The 19,845-nt window shown below is 47.6% G+C and overlaps 1 protein-coding gene across 1 annotated transcript in view; it reads right to left on the reverse strand.

Annotated features, from left to right (window-relative positions):
• The window catches only part of LOC121278051 (gamma-aminobutyric acid receptor subunit rho-2-like), a 69,274-nt gene that overhangs the window by 14,745 nt on the left and 34,684 nt on the right, over nt 1-19,845 (reverse strand). The window contains exons 3-6 of the mRNA XM_041188085.1: nt 16,085-16,152; nt 6,779-7,002; nt 3,177-3,259; nt 1,321-1,461 (exon numbers count right to left, since the gene is read on the reverse strand). Coding sequence (XP_041044019.1) covers nt 1,321-1,461; nt 3,177-3,259; nt 6,779-7,002; nt 16,085-16,152 — 516 coding nt within the window. The remainder of the gene's footprint in view (nt 1-1,320; nt 1,462-3,176; nt 3,260-6,778; nt 7,003-16,084; nt 16,153-19,845) is intronic.

The raw sequence follows: 19,845 nt of genomic DNA on the forward strand, positions 1-19,845 counted from the left end.
CCCCTCCTCCCATAGACCCTTCACCTCCCCCCAATGATACCTTCGTTCCCCCCTCCCAAGCTCAACCCCTGACACCTTAATTTCCACCCTCTGAACCTCACCCCCTGACAACTTTGTTATGCTCCCTCCCTACCTCACCCTCTGCAACCACTGTCCCGTGTCCCCCCCGCACCCCCCCCCCACCCACCCCCCCGCCCCCAACCCCCACCCACCAACCCCCAAACATCTCTTCCTCTCCCAGTCAATCTTAAAACTTTAAAACTTCGTCTCCCACCTGCTGGTATATCTCCCTCTTCCAAACATAGCCTCCTCTCCATCCCCTCAGTGATCATCTGTTGTGTGCTGACCTTCAAAGGTGACTTTCTACCTTCCACCTTCTGTGAGCTACTTCATGGTGGAGCCATGTCCATGAGAATGACATGGATGATCCTATAGGGTCCCAATGCTGTCAGGCTCTAGCATCTCCTGCTCCTCGAATGTCCATGATGTGAGCAAGGCCCTGGCGGTAAGTCCTGACTTTGGCACCTCACAGTTGATGACGTGTTCTTCCCCAGCGTGTTTTCCCACCGATGTGTGCAGATGATCCAGTGTTGGGGGATGATTCCGGCGGGCTGGCCTTATAATGATATGCAGACATATTACAGTGAGGTTCCTGATGTCCGATGGTGGGACACTCAGCCCACCATCGACACTTGAAAACTGGTTTCGTGCAGACGTTTTAAAACTGGTTTCACGACGTCGTGAAACTGATTTTTGGCCTTCTCACCATATTGTCGGCTCACGCCACCGAGCATGCCCGACACCAACCGGCACAGGAAATTCAACCCAAAATTCCTTCCTGGCTCCCAGATTCACATTTATCCATCGAAATATATCTTATTGTCGATCTGATTATATATTTATTACTGACATCCATTCCTCACCTAAGTTCCCTGCAACGACCCCCGATTAAGTTTCACATTCTGAAGTCGCTTCTTTCTTTTTGTCAACATTCCACGTTCAGCTACTTTTTTTTAGCTGAATACAGTATTTTCTTTAAGCAAAATAATCTATGGCAGCACAGCGACTTGGACTGTGCAGTATCAACTGCACTGTAAGGTTTACATTTCATGTGTGATTCTCTACCTGGAGGGATGCTGATTTCAGGGAGGTCACCAAGGAGCATCCTGAAAGGAAGCGAGGAGCTGCCCCATGAGGAAGGACTAAAATTGAGGGATGAACACACCAGGGCAGCACAGCTATTCAGCTATTTCATAATCTCTCTAAGTACCAAATAAACTGGGTGAAATTGCAGTTCATGTGTCACATGGGAACACTTACCTGTGCTGCTATAGAAAGCCAATTTGGAGGTAGTGTGAAATTTTTGAATGAGAAACTGAGACAAAGAGACCTTCTCATCTGTCTTCAATGCTTCTTTCTCATCCTTCCAATATAGCATAAGATCATCTTCAGTGTAAGCATCTGCCACGATAGAGATAGAGCTGAGTTTAATTGTGACATTGATATTGAAAAGTCAGCCTCTGGTGAACAAATAATACTGTAACATTAATCTTAGGTACAAAATCACCTATTACATGAAATTCAAAATCCGATGTAATGTACTCAATGATTGTACCCCCTTGCACCTTCATCAACCAGCACAGCACCTCCATTTCAGATTCAAAGTATTCAATCGAAAAAAGAGATTGCTGGTTTAGGTTAGATTTGATCATTAAACTTTTTCCACAACAACCTCCTGATAGGTTTGTCACAGACTGAAGATAAATTATGCAAGCAGATTGACACCACTATAATTATTTGTTGGGGTTGATTTTAAATTGTCCTGCCCTCAGGAACAGGGTTGGGAAGCCTTTAGAGTATCAATTTGATTTACTGCCCCTTCCTCACTTTAACCATGTTGACTGCCATTTCAACTGCAGGCTTCATTCATGTAGCTGAGGTGCCTGCCACAAGCAGGCAGGTGCCCCATGAATGCCAAGCCAATCAGAATCCAATAATATAGTTAGGACCTTGAAGCCCTTGCCCAGTAGCCAACCTATTGATTAAAATCTCATGGGTGTGACCTCAGGCACTGACTGACAGTGCTATTTAAAGGAGCACTCATAGGGCTTTGTGTCCTCTTGGGTTTAATGAACTTCGAATACATTTTGGAATTTGGAGGTTGCTTGGTTTTTTATTTCAACCTACTCGCCCTAACCAAGCTTTCACAGCTTATCATGGGAGCAATTTTTGCATCACTTCTTTAGATGGAAGAACGGTTGAAGTAAGATGAGGAGCAGCAGCCTCAAAAAATCAGGACAAGCAGCAAGTGGACCTGTTACAAAACATGTGGATGGGGCAAGGGGGTGGTCGGTGAATGCTCTCAGAAGACCTCATCCAATCCAACCCAACCCACAGGGCCAAGAATCTGAGGTGCATGAGGCTCCCCAGTGCTAAAACACAAGTGTGCAATAGATTCTACAGGCCTTCATTTATTTGATTGTGCCATTCCATAATGAGATTCTGGAGAAGTCACAAAAGCAGAGGCTGCCTTGAAATAAATAAAGATACCTCCCCCCATTATTACACTCATGATATGCCTTACACCACTTTCCCATGCCTGTGTGCCCCTTTGCCCGCAGTCTCGTATCTGACTCCCACTTATATGCAGCAGACCACTTATAGGTGGGTTCACTTTGCTGCCACTCCCCCCACCCATCTTTGGAAAATGGCCAGGGCATTAGAGCCGGGGAACTGGGACACAGGCCAGGGGCACAAACTACTTCCCTGGCCAGCTTCCATTCCTGGCCTCAGTGAGGGCTAAAAATCAAACCCCATATCTTAGTGAGCCTTCTCCATTATAACGGATGATGGAATAAAAAGAATTTGATGATAATCTTGGGGGTGTCAATAATGATGGAAATCTAGGTTTGGTTCCTTTTCTCCCAATTAATCAGTCCATGTCTGTCTGGGGTGAAAATCCATCAGTTTAGCCAATTTTTATATGATACGGTAACAAGAACGCTGGCTAGATAGATGTTTTGCAAAAACATATCTAACTACAGTGCATTTCACACACATCCTGGAAGGCGTTTAGCTAAGTGGAAAAGAGGGCTTAAGTATTTCCTTAGACAAGCCCAGAGTGGACTGAGAATACACTGAACAAGCCCATGGTGCATATGACTTATATGACTTACAGCTTTCTATCTCCAGGGAACAGGTCTGTGTGTCAAGGGGGAAGCGGCTGAAATCCATGTTGCACATCGCTGTTACCGTAACCCTGCAAATCAAACAGATTACCTGTTATGTTGTCCAGTAACTGTCAAAGTGACACATTGAATAAAAACCCTGCTCTGACCACCACTGCAAAGTAAACATCAATCTAGTGTTCCAATAGGTTTATCTGACCTCTTCATATCTGCAGGATGGAAATGATTGGATCTTTTCTTTGATTTCTGGTGTCATAATTCCCAAGGGCCTGTGGGGGATCGCCATAGGCAAAAAGGTTAAAGTAACTTCCTCCTAAAATAGGAAACCATGCCCGGGGAGATTTTCCTGATCCCTAGCAACTCAAGACTGGATATCCATGAGGCGCAATGGGCCATCAGCAGCAGCAGAAATGTACTCAAACACAATCTGTAACCTCATGGCCTGGCATATCCCCCAATCTGCCATTACCATCAAGCCAGGGGATCAACCCTGGTTCAATGAAGAGTGCAGGAGAGCATGTGAGGAGCAGCACCAGGCATACCTAAAAATGAGGTGTCAACCTGGTGAAACTATAGCACAGGACTACTTGTGGGTCAAACAGCATAAGCAGCAAGTGATAGACAGAGCTAAGCGATCCCACAAGCAACAGATCAGATCTAAGCTCTGCAGTCCTGCCACATCCAGTCGTGAATGGTGGTGAACAATTAAACAACTCACTGGAGGAGGAGGCTCCACAAATATTTCCATCCCTAATGATGGAGGAGCCCAGCACATCAGTGCAAAAGATAAGGCTGAAGCATTTGCTACAATCTTTAGCCAGAAGTACCAAGTGGATGATCCATCTCGGCCTCCTCTGGAGGTTCCCAGCATCACAGATGCCAGTCTTCAGCCAATTCGATTCACTCCATGTGATATCAAGAAACGTCTGAAGACACTGCATACTGCAAAGGCTCTGGGCCCTGACAACATTCCAGCAATAGTACTGAAGACTCTGGTTCAATGAAGAGTGCAGGAGGGCATGCCAGGAGCAGCACCAGGCATACCTAAAAATGAGGTGTCAACCTCAGGAGGTGCCCCTAGCCAAGCTGTTCCAGTACAGCTACAACACTGGCATCTACCCAGCTATGTGGAAAATTGCCCAGGTATGTCTTGTACACAAAAAGCAGGACAAATCCAGTCTATTCTCAATGGTCAGTAAAGTAATGGAAGGGGTCATCAACAGTGCATCAAGCAGCACTTGCTTAGCAATAACCTGCTCACTGACGCCCAGTTGGGTTCCGACAGGGCCACTCAGCTCCTGACCTCATTGGTTCAAACATGGACAAAAGAGCTGAGCTCCCGAGGTGAGGTGAGAATGACTGCCCTTGACATCAAGGCAGCATTTGACCGAATGTGGCATCAAGGAGCCCTAGCAAAACTGGAGACAATGGGAATCAGGGGGAAAGCTCTCCACTGATTGGAGTCATGCCTAGCACAAAGGAAGATGGTTGTGGTTGTTGGAGGTCAGTCATCTCAGTTCCAGGACATCACTGCAGGAGTTCCTCAGGATAGTGTCCTCAGCCCAACCATCTTCAGCTGCTTCATCAATGACCTTCCTTACATCATAAGGTCAGAAGTGGGGGTGTTCGCTGATGATTGCACAATGTTCAGCACCATTTGCAACTCCTCAGATACTGAAGCAGTCCATGTCCAAATGCAGCAAGACCTGGACAATATTCAGGCTTGGGCTGACAAGTAGCAAGTAACGTTCGTGCCACACAAGTGTCAGGCAAAGACCATCTCCAGCAGGAGAGAATCTAACTATCGCCCCTTGACATTCAAGAGCATTAACATCACTGAATCCCCCACTATCAACATCCTGGGGGGTTACCATTGACCACAAACTGAGCTTTTACTAACCATATAAATACTACCTAAGAGTGCAGGTCAGAGGCAAGGAATCCTGCAATGAGTAACTCACCTCCTGACTCCCCAAAGCCTGACCACTATCTACAAGGCACAAGTCAGGAGTGTGATGGAATACTCCCCACTTGCCTGGATGAGTACAGCTCTCACAACACTCAAGAATCTGGACACCATCCAGGACAAAACAGTCCTGCTTGACTGATTGGCACCATATTGGCACAAACATTCACTCCCTCCACCATAGATGCACAGTAGCAGCAGTGTGTACCATCTACAAGATGCATTGCAGGGATTCACCAAGGTTCCTTAGACAGCACCTTCCAAACCCACGACCACTACCATCTAGTAGATTTTCTGGAGAAGAAACAGTGCAGCACCTACACTTATCTTATACTGTACAGCACGTTTCCATCAGTCTTCTCTCAATTTTTTTAAATTATTCATTCACGGGATGTGGGCTTCACTGGTTGGGCCAGCATTTACTGTCCATCCTTAGTTACCCTTAAGAAGGTGGTAGTGAGCTGCCTTCTTGAACCGTTGCAGTTCACGTGGTGTAGGTACATCCACAGTGCTGTTAGCAAGGGAGTTCCAGGATTTTGACCCAGAGACAGTGAAGGAATGGCGATATATTTCCAAGTCAGGATGGTGAGTGACTTGGTGGGGAACTTCCAGGTGGTCTTGTTCCCATCTATCTGCTGCCCTTGTCCTTTTGATGGTAGTGGAGTAAGGATGTCTTACTGCAGCTGTACAGAGCCTTGGTGAGAGAAAACCTGGAGGGTTGTGTGCAATTTTGGTCTTCTTACCTAAGAAAGGATATAATTGCCATAGAGGGAGTCCAGCAAAGGTTCACCAGACTGATTCCTGGGATATCAGGATTGTTGTACGAGTAGAGATTCAGTTGACTAGGCCTGTATTCACTGGAGTTTAGAATAATGAGAAGGGATCTCATTGAAATGTATAAAATTCTGATAGGGCTGGACAGACTGAATGCAGGGATGATGTTTCCTCTGGCTGGGGGGAGGCCTAGAACAAGGGGTCACAATCTCAGGATAGGGGGTAGACCATTTAAGACTGAGATGAGGATAAATTTCGTCACTCAGAGGGTGGTGAACCTGTGGAATTCTCTACCACAGAAGGCTGTGGAGGCCAAGTCACTGAATATATTTAAGAAGGAAATAGGCAGATTTCTAGACTCTAAAGGCGTCAAGGGGTATGGGGAGAGCGCGGGAGTACAGCGTTGAGATAGAGGATCAGCCACGATCATACTGAATGGCAGAGCAGGCTCGAAGGGCCAAATGACCTACTCCTGCTCCTATTTTCTATGTTTCTATGAATATCTAATAGCAAAAATATTTTGAAAGCCTTAGTCTGGGACCAGGTATCACAACCAATGAGTATATTGTCATTGTCTTTCCTCAGGGAACACAGATATAACCAATTCACATTGATGGGTTGAAAGCTGTCTTTGCTAGCATTAGGAGTCCTAAATGAGTTTGCTTAGCCTCAACCCAGTTCTCATTGGACATTGCTTCTCAGCACAAAACTACATTAATTGGCAAACGCACTTAGAGAAGCTGCATGGATAACTGGTATGGGAAATGGAAAATATAACAGGGGTTACTCTAATATGGTAGAAGTCCCAGTAGATTTTCTGGAGAAGAAACAGTGCAGGACCTACACTTACCTTATACTATACAGCACATTTCCATCAGGAAAGATGCGTAACATTACGTTATCTGTGGTTGTGTCATGGATAAACGACCTTTTCGAGTGAACAAAAAACACGTCAGGTGCCCAAATCTTTTTGACGAGCCTGCCATCAAATGTCATACTTCTGTTGGTGGTGCTGGGAAATGAAAGCCGCTCATCTTTCCAGTAATTGCGCAAATATAGAGTCATTGTGAAATCCTGCAGAAAACAGAAATCAAGGACTGAATTCTCAAGTTCATCACATACAACAGCGAGGTAGGGCAATGTTACAATGAGCTTATGGTCTTCCAGTACATCAACTATGCTTTGTGCATTCCGATAAAGATAATATTACACAGAAGGTGCAGACTTAACCACCCTTACATAGTATGGTATTTAGATACACTTAACCACACAATGCACAGGCTTTTACAAACCAAGTTTAACATCACCAGAGTTTTTCTTATTCTCGGTCATACTCCTTTAACCTTTGGACCACACTACTCTATCAGATGTCGGCTTTCACTTAGGCCTCTCATTTTAAAACTAATCCATAGGCAGAATTTGACACCTTGCGGGCGGATGCGTGCCCGACCCAATTGATCTTAAAACAGCACGAGAAGGCGTTGGGCGAGTACCCTGACGCCGGCCCCAGCATGCGCACTATTTTCAGGTTGGCGGGCGTGCGCAGGGGTTGGAGCCATGCCCGCCATCAATTAAAAGTCCACTAAAATCTCAATTAATCCCGATTTTACGTTGCCTGTGCAATCTTGCGCTCGTCGCATGGGCAAAACGGGCAAGCGGGCAGCCCACGTTTTGCAAAACCTCATCCAAGGGCAGGATAAAAAGGGTCAGTAGCATTGCCATTGTGAGTAGTGAGGAGTTTAGGAGATAGCTTACTGCTGGTTGCTTGTTTGAACTTGGCAGCTTCATCTCAGTTCTGAACTTCATTCTTAGCATTTCCAGGCTTCATTTCAGGACTCATTGGTGTCTCCAAGGCCCCAGAGGATTTTGACCATGTGGACCTTCCAGGTATCAGACAGCCTTCTGTAACCCAGTTAATGGAGATTGTGCTCTCTGCTGGAGGCACCTCCTCTGAGGAGGAAGGGAGGGACAGAAGGGAGAGGAGGCCAGGTGTCCCAATGCAGCTTCCAGGGGAGGGACCTGTGGCAAGAGAGACGCTGGAATAAGGGGCGCAGGACCAGCAGGTAGTCCAAGGCAGAAGGGGCTGCAGAAGACACCACTATCCTGCTGCCAGGGTTTACAGGCGGCAATGCAGTTACCTCAATATGTTTGAGGTGCAATGCCAAAGGAGGCTCTGCCTCTCCAGGGAAACAGTGACCTCCATTTGTCAGATGATTGGGCCTGAGATCACCTTCAATTGTGTGGGTGAAAACCCCATACCAGTGGCTCTGAATGTCAGTATGGCCTTCAACTTATATGCCTCTAGCTCTTGCCAGGGGTCAGTGGGGAATCTGTGTGGAGTGTCCCAATCAGCTGTCCACAGTTGTGTTGAGCTGGTGACAGAAGCTCTGTTCAGGTGGGTAATGACATTTATTCATTTCCGTACGGACGAGGCCAGCCAGGCTGAGTGAGCTGGAAGGTTTGCAGCAATTGCTGAGTTCCCCGCATCCAGAGTACAATAGACTGTACGCATGTGGCCATCAAGGCACCAACAGGTGATCCCGGTGCCTTTGTCAACAGGAAGGGATTCCACTCCATGAATGTGCAGATAGTGTGTGACCACAGGATGCTGATTCTACAAGTCTGTCCAAGGTACCCTGGCAGCTCCCATGAAGCTTATATCCTGAGACACTCCCAGGTGCCGAGGCTATTCCGAGGTGCTCCAGCCCGACTGGATGGATGGTTGCTGGGTGACAAGGGCTATCCCTTGACAAGGTGGCTTATGACGCTTCTCCACCACCCAAGAACAGAGGCAGAGCAGTGGTATAACAGGAGCCTGGCCTCCACAAGGGTGGCAATAGAGAGAACCATAGGTCCTCTGAAGATTCGCTTCTGATGCCTGGACCGTTCAGGGGTGCACTATAATACTCCCCAGAGTGGGTGCCACTGATCATGGTTGCTTGCTGTGCTCTCCACAATTTGGCACTGGCAAGGGAGAACCCACTGGAGGAAGAGGATCTTGATGCAGCTGACAGGCCACAGAGGATGAATCCAGTGGTGAATCCGAAGAGGAGCAGGGTGAGTAGAACACTGAGTGAGTGGAGCCAGACCTCTGTATCCTCCAGGGAGTCAGGGACACCAGGGACGCCTTGATTCAACATTCCTTCAGCTAGTCTGCCAAAGATCCACTCCCACCTCATGCCGCCTCCATCCCAGATGTCTGAAATGACCCTTTCCTATGACCCCAAAGTCCACTCAATGCCTGTGCAATAAAGTTTACAGCCACCCACGTCCAGCATTACATACTGGCATACCTTGCACCAAAAAATAAGATGAAGCATACTCAGGCCATTACAACAAAAACATAATTTATATAATCTTCACAATCAAAACAAATTAACATAACCATCTCCGGTGTTCATCCCCACACCAGCAAACGTAAACAAAACATTACAGAACAGAAGATCACCTGTAATGTAAATAGTCCCTCTTGTGCTTATGGTGCCTTAAACTTATGTTTGCGAGTGCTATGTCTTGGTGCCCCCCCCACCCCCCAGTCCCTCACTGGCAGTGGCATTGGAGACAACCTGCTGACTCTGCTGTCTTATTGGCCTTGATGACCTTGGCGGTCATCCTCTGGCCAGTGGAGCCTGTGCTGGCCCCGCCTGGGAAGGAGCAGCCAGTGCCACAGCTGGCATCTCTCCAGTCATCGCAGCCTCATCAGATGCCACAGTCACTGGCAGAGGGGCAGAGAAGCTGCTGCCATCATCCAGAGCACCTTAAGAGGAGCCCACAGAGATGACAAACAGCTTGTGCGTCAACGTGAGGTTGCTGTGGACTTTCCTGCTCGCCACTGATGTATGGGCACCTACCTGGGATACTGGGTGCCTCATCAATCTCCCACGTTGGCGCTAACCACCTGAGGTCAGTGCCTGTGTGAGGGCTTGCAGGTCCGAGCGCAACCCCACGAGCCCCTCATTCTGTCCCTGGAGCTGTCTCTCCATGAGAGTCGCCACTCTCTCAATGGAGGAGCCTGTGCACCCGGCCATGAGGGTCAATGCAGTGCTCATATTCCACATGGATTCCACAACAGAGACCATGGCACGCAGACCCTCATGGATCTCTGCCAGATCCTCCCGCACATTCCACTGGACATCCAGCATCTGATCCTAATAGATGACTCCAGAGGTTCATCATCTGCTTTTGACTCAGCATCATCCTGGTCTCCAGCAATGCTCCAACTGCTGGCGCCATGGGTGCTCTCTGCCTCCGCCTGCTCCTCAAGTGAGTGTGACGTGCCCTCACCGCTGTGCTCTGACATTGTAGCTGAAGATATAACGCCCACTGAGGTGTTGGTATCTGCGCTGTTGCCTGGTTCAGAGAGCGGTTATGACGCAGGTGCAGCTGAAACTCAGCAGTCCTCTGGTGTCAGGGGTGGCTCTTTGGGGTCCTGCGAATGAGTGCGTGCTGGTGAATCTAAGGGAGAACAATGATATGTCATTAGTTTAAGTCATCACCCTGTCACTGTGTATACCAGGCACCCTGGTGACACAATGGAAATCTGCATCATGGTGACATCATCTTTCAATGATCAATGGGGAATCCAGTTTTGAGCTCCCATCAATGAAGAGGCTACACAAGATTGTTTGCACCATCCGAAACTCTCACCTCTGCACTGCACCCTTACCTGACGCCTCAGCCTCTCCACGACCGGCTGACCGAGGTGTGGCGCCTCTCCAGCTCCAAGGCATCCTGGTCAAATCTTGTCAGGATTAGGAGGTTTCGGGGATCTCTGCCTGTCTGTGACCTTCAATGTTGTTATCAGCCATCTTCTCCTAAAAGGACAGAGGAGCATGGATTAGTCCACTCTCTAGCTGCAACGTCATTGCAGCCTGGCCAACCCCACCTGAGGAACACCTGGCAGGGCTCATCCGAGTTGTGGTCCTCGAGCCGCAAGGCACCCAGTCCAAGCAGCCAGGGCTCACCCTCTTGGCCAGCTCCAGTGTCATTGACATTTGGCACTTAGACTCTAACACCCCTGAGCTCTACAGGGTGACGGCCAGACCTTAACACTTCACCACATTGATCCATGCCAGCACAGCATGCAGCCTTACTGAGCGCAGCAGGTTGTTGAACCTTTTGCGGCACTGCACCCATCTGCGCCGCACAACCTCATGGCTGCTGACCCGGGCTGTCACCCCCTCCAAAGCTTCTTTTGTCTAGTGCGATGGCCTCCTCCTTCCATCTGTGGAGACCATGGGAGAATTATATGTGAAGTATGAAATGTGACAGACAGGCCAAATGTTTGAGGAAGGATTGATCTGTAGGTTTATGTTTTTCAGTTTGACTCGTGCTTTTATATCAGAAAGTTGGGAGTTCAAGCCCCACGCCAGAACTAGGGTTGCCATTCCAGCGCAGTGCTGTCCTGTGCAATGAGATATTATAGCAAGGCCCCATCTGTCTGCTTCAGTGGTTGAAGTAGCTACCAAGGATCCAGGTGGCTGTTCCTCCAGGCAGCCACCTCCACCAAGAGCACCGGGAGGTACTCGCCTAAAAACTGGGGGTGGGGGGGCACACGGGGGGATGGTGAGTGCCCACCTGATCTACCCTCCGGCCTGGCATCTCCTGCCACAGTTGAAGCCATAGTTTTGGTCTCCAGAACGCAGAAGATATGTTCTTGCCCGGCAGTCTTCAAGGAGCTGCCTGTGCCGTTTTTAAACCGCTCACCAGGTCGCTATTGGACCCAGCGCCTGACAGACCCCCGTCCTCGCCCGGCCCGTCCCGACCACGGGGAAGACGTGTTTTACACTGGGTGGGCCTTAATTGGCCAGCCAGCGTGAACTTGAGGTCGTGGGCCGATCCCAGTCAGAGGCCAGTTTCCCGACCGGTCCCGGGCCCACCAATCACACTCACCTGCCAAGGGTAAAATTCAGGCCCATGATTATTTCGTGCCTTACGAATTATTTCTGAAAGTTGTACTGCTTGAGATATGTTACATAAAAATATAAACATATTTCATTATTTTAAATCGTTGCAATACAATTCAATTGCCCTTCCTGCCCCCAACTCCCACTCCACTTGGATCCCTCTTTTCACTCTCTGGAAATCATTTGTGATGGAGGTCTCAGGTCTCCATAGGCTTGCTGGTGATACCTTTCTACAAAAAACTCTCAAAACAAAAGAAAGAACTGAATACCTTCTGTACGTTGATCAAGTTACTTCCAGGAATAACCCTGTTCTCAAACGCAAGCAGCAGAATATTCACCATGGGAGAATTATATGTGAAGTATGAAATGTGACAGACAGGCCACATGTTTGAGGAAGGATTGATCTGTAGGTTTATGTTTTTCAGTTTGACTCGTGCTTTTATATCAGAAAGTTGGGAGTTCAAGCCCCACTCCAGAACTAGGGTTGCCATTCCAGCGCAGTGCTGTCCTGTGCATGAGATATTATAGCAAGGCCCCATCTGTCTGCTTCAGTGGTTGAAGTAGCTACCAAAGATCCTATGGCATTGTTTCAAGAGCAAAGAATTATCCCCATGTGCAGGCCAACATTCCTACTACAACCAAGACCATAAAAAAATGGATATACTGGCGATTTATCTTATTGCTGTCTGAGGGATTTTCCTGTGCGCACAAGGGCTGCCCATCTTTGACTCAAACAATAGTCACCACACCTCAAAGTAATTAGTTACATGCGGAGCACTTAGAGACGCTTCTGGATAATATCATAGGTGCTATACCTTTCTCTTTTTAAAATCAGTTTACGCATGCAGATCAATAAATTCCCAGGTCAAATCCCTGGTTTGCGCTAAATTGGCAGATCTCAGTCAAAGGGATGATGGGAGTACAGTTAATAGAGTTTGGTCCGCCCTACAGACATTGCAGTTTCATTCTAACTGTTGAAAAATTAATACTTAGGAGAACAACTTCTTACAATTAAATTGAAAGTCCAAATATTTTAGGCTTTTAGAAAGTGTAATAATTGAAGGAAAAGTTTCAGCTGGAAGCAGCAGTATCAATTTCAGTGTTTCTAAGACATCAAACAATAGTTTCTACAATCTTTACCACATATTATTGCCAATATATACATGGGCACTCACTTCACTTAGAATCAGGAGGCCCATCAATATAAGGACCCCCAGAATACAAGGCAGCCAGTTTCAGTATCCCCATCATTGATCTTAGTCAAGTCACTGTTATTCCCCTTGACTAGGAGGGTGGGAAAAATAAGAGAAAAGGTCCTCAACCCCACAGATCTCAGAGCAATTGGCTGAGAACTGAGCTCCATTTGTCATACTCTCTTCAGCTCCAAGTTGTATATTGCTTTGGCAAGCCAGAAGGGAACAAACACAGAAAAGGGAAATCATCAGAACTAATTATACATGCACACGCACGCACATAGTGGTATTGTCACTGGACTGACAATCCAGAGACCCAGGGTAATGCTCTGGGGACCTGGGTTCGAATCCCACCACCATCTGGAATTAAAAGTCTAATGATGACCATGAAACCATTGCCGATTGTCATAAATACCCATCTGGTTCACTAGTGTCCTTTAGGGAAGGAAACCTGCCACCCTTACCTGTTCTGGCCTACATGTGACTCCAGACCCACAGCAATGTGGTTGACTCTTAAAATGCCCTGGAAACAAAAGCAATTAGGGATGGGCAATAAATGCTGCCTAGTGATAGCCACATCCCAAGAACAAATAAAATAAATGTATATATATATGCACATCTATATGTATGTATACACACATATGTATACAGCATGTATGTATATAGCTGTGTGTATATATATATTATATGTGTGTACATATATAATATATATATACATACACATATACATCTACACACACACACACACACACACACATATATATATATACATGCACACACACACAAAAATCTGGTTGAGCTCCCTGTTTTTGTCTATGAGAGATTATGGCACAGGTATTATAGACACAAGCAGGTAGGTTGGAACAAACTGCTTTGTGTCTGGTCTAGCGTGATATCCAAAACAAAAATGGTCATTTGGTCCTGAATGTATAAAGTGAAGCTCAAGGCTAAAGGCAAATACTGCAGATGCTGGAAATCTGAAACAAAAACAAAAAATGCTGGAAAAGCTCAACAGGTCTGACAGCATCTGTGGAGAGAAAGGCAGAGTTAACGATTTGAGTCTGTATGACTCTCCTTCAGAGCTAAAGAGAAGTAGAAATGTGGTGAAATATATACTGTTTAAGGGGGGTGGGACAGGTGAAGCTGGATAGAAGGCCAGCGATAGGTGGAGGCAAAGGAGAGATTGCGAAAGATGTCACAAACAAAAGGTCAAAGGGGTGTTAATGATGGCAGTACTGGCTAAAGGAGGAGCTAATGGTGACATTAAGAGTAGAAAGCAGAATGTGATACTGGCAGGACCAGGGTGAACACTTTGGAAAGTGACAGATGGTCCAAGTGGGGGTGGGGTGGGGGGAGGGGACGTTGGTGGGAAAAAAAGATAAAAAAAGGCTAAAAGCTGGGGATAAAGCAGTGAATAAAAATGGAAATAAATTTTAAAAAATAATAATAATGAAAATAAGTGGGGGGAAATAAATAAATAAAATAAAAATGAATATAGAAAAAAGGGGGGGATCAAAAAGGGGTGGGGATGGAGGAGAGAGTTCATGATCTGAAGTTGTTGAACTCAATGTTAAGGCTGCAAGGCTGTAAAGTGCCTAGTTGGAAGATGAGGTGCTGTTCTTCCAGTTTGCGTTGGGGTTCACTGGAACTTTGCAGCAGGCTAAGGCCGGACATGTGGGCTTGAGAGCAAGGTGGTGTGTTGAAATGGCAAGTGACAGGAAGGTCTGGATCATGCTTGTGGACAGACCAAAGGTGTTCAGCAAAGCAGTCACCCAGTCTGTGTTTGGTCTCTCCAATGTAGAGGAGACCGCATTGGGAGCAGCAAATGCAGTAGACTAATTTGAGGGAAGTGCAAGTGAAACGCTGCTTCACGTGAGAGGAGTGTTTGGGCTCTTGGGTGTTTAGGAGGGGGGAAGTAAAGGGGCAGGTGTTGCACCTTCTGTGGTTGCATGGGAAGGTGCTGTGGGAGGAGGTTGAGGTGTTGGGGGTGTTGGAGGAGTGGACCAGGGTGTTCCAGAGGGAACGGTCCCTAAGGAAAGCCGCTGGGGGGGTTGAAGGGAAGATGTGTTTGGTGGGGCATCATGCTGGAGTTGGCATAAATGGCGGAGGATGATCCTTTGAATGCGGAGGCTGGTGGGGTGAAAAGTGAGGACAAAGGGGACCCTATCATGGTTCTGGGAGGGAGAGGAAGGTGTGAGGGCAGAGGCGCGGGAGATGGGTCGGACACGGTTGAGGGCCCTGTCAACCACTGTGGGTGGGAAAACATGGTTAAGGAAGAAGGAAGATATGTCAGAAGTACTGTTTTGGAAAGTGGCATCATCGGAACAGATGCGACGGAGGAGAAGGAACTGAGAGAATGGGATGGAGTCCTTAAAGGAAGCAGGGTCTGAGGAGCTGTAGTCAAGGCATCTCATCTTCAAATTAAGCACTTTACAGCCTTCCGGACTCAACATTGAGTTCAACAACTTCAGAGCATGAACTCTCTCCTCCATCTCCACCCCTTTTTGATCCCTCTCTTTTTTCTATATTCATTTGTAATTTTATTTATTTATTTTCCCCCCACTTATTTTCATTATTATTATCTTTAAATTTATTTCTATTTTTATTCATTGTTTTATCCCCAGCTTTTAGCCTTTTCGATCTTTTTACCCACCACCGTCCCCTCCCCCCACCCCACCCCCACTAGGGTCATCTATCACTTTTCAGAGTGCTTACACTGGTCCTGCCATTATCACATTCTGCTTTCTACTCTGAAAATCACTATTATCACCTCCTGTAGGCAGTATCACCACCATTAACCCCTTTGACCTTTTGTTTGTGACATCTTTCGCAATCTCTCCTTTGCCTCCACCTATCGCTGGCCTTCTATCCAGCTTCACCTGTCCCACCCCCTTAAACAGTATATATTTCACCACAATTCTACTTCCCATTAGCTCTGAAGAAGTCATACGGACTTGAAAGTTAAACTCTGTCTTTCTCTCCACAGATGCTCAGACCTGTTGAGTTTTTCCAGCATTTTTTGTTTTTGTTACAGTGAAGCTCAGTTTGATCACTTACCATATCCACCTCAGAAATACTGTCCAGGCTTTCCACCATCACATCGACTCCAACAGGTATTGCTGGGCCTGGCAGAGCAAAACATAATTAATCCCTGCACTTGGAAATAGCTCTTAATGCAATAAAATAAACTTTGTTGTAAAATAATAAGTTTAATTCTTAGATGCTAGTGCTGTACAGGAGGGAAAAAAGCTTTTCACCTTATTCAAACAAAACCAGTAGATTTCTTTTACAATGTGACAGCTATGTGGGTTTTTACACAGAATCTTCCAATTATGCATAAAGGTCAAATATGCACTATATTAAAAAACTGATTTAACCCCTGCTGCTAGTCATGACATGAAAGCAGATGTTGTACAATTGCAGTTCCACATTAATCCATAATATCCCATGAATATTAAAATAAATATCTTTGTTGCTTCCAACACTCAAAACCCTTCTGCCATTCTTCAGACAACTCCTTGCTCTCTGAAATGTAGGCCTAATCTGTCAAATCACTTCTCTTCAGAGATTTTGGTTACTAGATTGCATATGATAGCTGAACAAGGGTCACATGGACTCAAAACATTAACTCTCTTTCTCTCTCCATAGAAACTGTCAGACCTGCTGAGTTTTTCCTGCATTTTCTGTTTTTGTTTCAGATTTCCAGCATCCACAGTATTTTGCTTTTATGTCAATGATGCTGAGCTTGACCAAGGGGTGAGCTCTGGCTGCTTGGACTGAGTGCCTTGCTGCTTGAGGACCATGGCTCAGATGTGCCCTGCCAGGTGTTCCTCAGCTGGGGTTGGCCAGGCTGCAATGGCGCTGCAGGTGGAGAATGGACTAATCAATGCTCCTCTGTCCTTTCAGGAGAAGACGACCCATAACAACATTGAGAGGTTGCAGACCGGCAGATGCCCCCAAGACCTCCTAATCCTCATGAGGTATGAGCAGGATACCTTGGAGATGGAGAGCCGGCATGCACCACAGTCAGCCGGTTGTGGAGAGGCTGGGGTGCCAGATGAAGGTGAGAGTGCAGTGCATAGAGGTGAGAGTTTCAGATGATGCAAACATTCTTGTGTAGACTCATCATTGATGGGAGCCTCAAAACTGGATTCCCCATTCATCATTAAAAGACAATAGCACCATGATGCAGATTTCCATGGTCTCACCAGGGTGCCTGGAATGCACAGTGATAGTGTGATGACTTAAACTATGACATGTCATTGTTCTCCCTTAGATTTGCCACCACGCACAAAATCACAAAGCCTCGAAGAGTCCCCCCTGACGCCAGAGGACCGTCAGGCTTGAGAAGCATCACACCCGCTCCCTGAACCAGGCACCAGCACAGATACCAGCACCTTGGTGGGCATTAAATTGGTGGCTAGAATGTCGGTGCACATTGGTGAGGGCACTCCACACTCACTTGAAGTGCAGGCAGAGGCAGAGAGTGCCCAGGACGCCTGCAGTCGGAGGACTGCTGGAGACCAGGGCGATGCTGAGTCAAAGGCAGATGATGAGCCTCTGGAGTTGTCCATTAGGTGTCAGATGCTGGATGTCCAGCAAGATGTGTGGGAGGATCTGGTGGAGATCCATGAGGGTCTGCGTGCCATGGTCTCCATTATGGAGGAGTCCATGAAGAGCATGAGCTCTGTGTTGACACTCATGGCCGAATGCACAGACTCCTCCATTGAGAGAGTGGCGACTCTCATGGAGAGGCTGCTCCAGGGACAGAATCAGGGGTTCCTGGGGCTGTGCTCAGAGCTGCAAGCCCTCACTCAGGCACTGACCTCAGGTGGTCAGTGTCAGTGTGGGAGATGGATGAAGTACCCAGTATCCCAGCTAGTTGCCCGTCCATCAATGACGAGCAAGGAGGTCCAGAGCAACCTCATGCTGGTGCACAAGCTGTTCTTGTCTCTGTGGGCTCCTCTCAGGCCGCTCTGGATGACAGCAACAGTTTCTCTGCCCTCTGCCAGTGACCGTGGCATCTGATGAGACTGCGGCGACTGGGGAGATGCCAGCCATAGCACTGGCTGCTCCCTCCGGTGGTGGGGGGGGGGGGGATGGTGGTGGCAGCGCAGGCCCCAATGGCTAGAGCACAACCGCCAAGGTCATCAAGGCCAATGGGACAACAGGTTGTCTCCATTGCTGCTGCCAACAATGGGGGAGCACCAAGACCTAGCACCCGGAAATGTAAGTTTAAAGCACCATGAGCACAAGGGGGACTGGTCATGGGTGATCGTCTCTTGTGCAATGTTTTGTTTATTTTAACTGGTCTGGAGTTGAGACCAGAGAAGGTTCTGCTAATTTCTTTTGACCCTCAAAATGAGATAAATTTTCTTCTGTCATAATGGCCTGAGTATGCTTCTCCTTTTTTATTTAATGTGATGCAGGGTACGCCAGTTTGTAATGCTGGACGTGAGTGGCTCTAAAATTTATTGCACAGGCACTGACTGGACTTTGGGAATCAAAGTAAAGGGTTATTTCAGACATCTGGTATGGAGGCGGCAGCCGTGACATGAGCTGGTAGTGCTTATTTGGCTGCCTAGCTGAAGGAGTGTTGGATCAAGGTGTCCCTGCCTCCCTGGAGTTTACAGAGTCTGCCTTGACACCCTCAGCATTCTCCTCACTGTGCTCCTCTTCGGACTCACTACTGGATTCATCCTCTGTGGCCTGTGCAGCTGCATCAAGATTCTCTTCCTCCAGTAGGTCCCCTCTTGCCAGTGCCAGATTGTGGGGAGCACAGCATGCAACCACTATCAGTGATACCCTCTGCGGGTATTGTAGTGATTCCCCTGAACAGTCCAGGCATCGGAAGCAAGTCTTCAGAAGTCCTATGGCTCTCTCTATCATCGCCCTTGTGGAGGTGTGGCTCCTGTTATACTGCTGCTCTGCCTTTGCCCTTGGCTGACAGAGAGGCATCATAAACCACTTTTTCAATGGATAGCCCTTGTCACCCAGCAGCCATTCATCCAGTCGGGCTGGAGCACTGAAGAGCCTCGGCACCTGGGAGTGTCTCAGGACGTATGCGTCATGGGAGCTGCCAGAGTACCTGGCACAGACTTGCAGAATCTGCATCCTGTGGTCACACACTACCTGCACGTTCATGGAGTGGAAGCCCTTCAAGTTAACGAAGGCACCGGGCTGACCCACTGGTGTCTTGATGGCCACATGTGTGCAGTCAATGGTACCCTGGATGCGGCGGAACCCAACATGCGGCTGGCCTCGTCCATACGGAAATGAATGAAAGTCAATACCCGCCTGAACAGAGCTTCTGTCACCAGCTTGACACAATTGAGGACAGTTGATTGGGAGACTCCATACAAATCCCCCACTGACCCTGGAAAGAGCCGGATGCCTAGAAGCTGAGAGCTACTGTAACCTTCAGAGCCACTGGCATGGGGTGTCCACCCACACAGTTGGAAGTGATCTCAGGCCCAATCATCTGAAAAATGGAGGTCACTGTCACGCTTCAGAGGTGAAGTCTCCTTTAGCATTGCACCTTGGACATATTGAGGTAGCTGCATCGCTGCCTATAAACCCTGGAAGCAGGATAGTTGCATTTACTGCAGCCCCTAACGCCTTGAACTTCCTGCTGGCCCTGCGCCCCTTGTGCCTGCGTCTCTCCTCCCACCAGTCACTCCCCTGGAAGCTGCATTGGGACACCTGGCCTCCTTTCCCTTCTGCCCCTCTCTTCCTCTTCAGAGGAGATGCCTCCAGCGGAGACCACAATCCCCATTACCAGGTTTACAGAAGGCTGTCTGTTACCTGGAAGAGTCCAC

The sequence above is a fragment of the Carcharodon carcharias genome, chromosome 5, assembly GCF_017639515.1.
Source record: "Carcharodon carcharias isolate sCarCar2 chromosome 5, sCarCar2.pri, whole genome shotgun sequence".
Lineage (NCBI taxonomy): Eukaryota > Metazoa > Chordata > Chondrichthyes > Lamniformes > Lamnidae > Carcharodon > Carcharodon carcharias.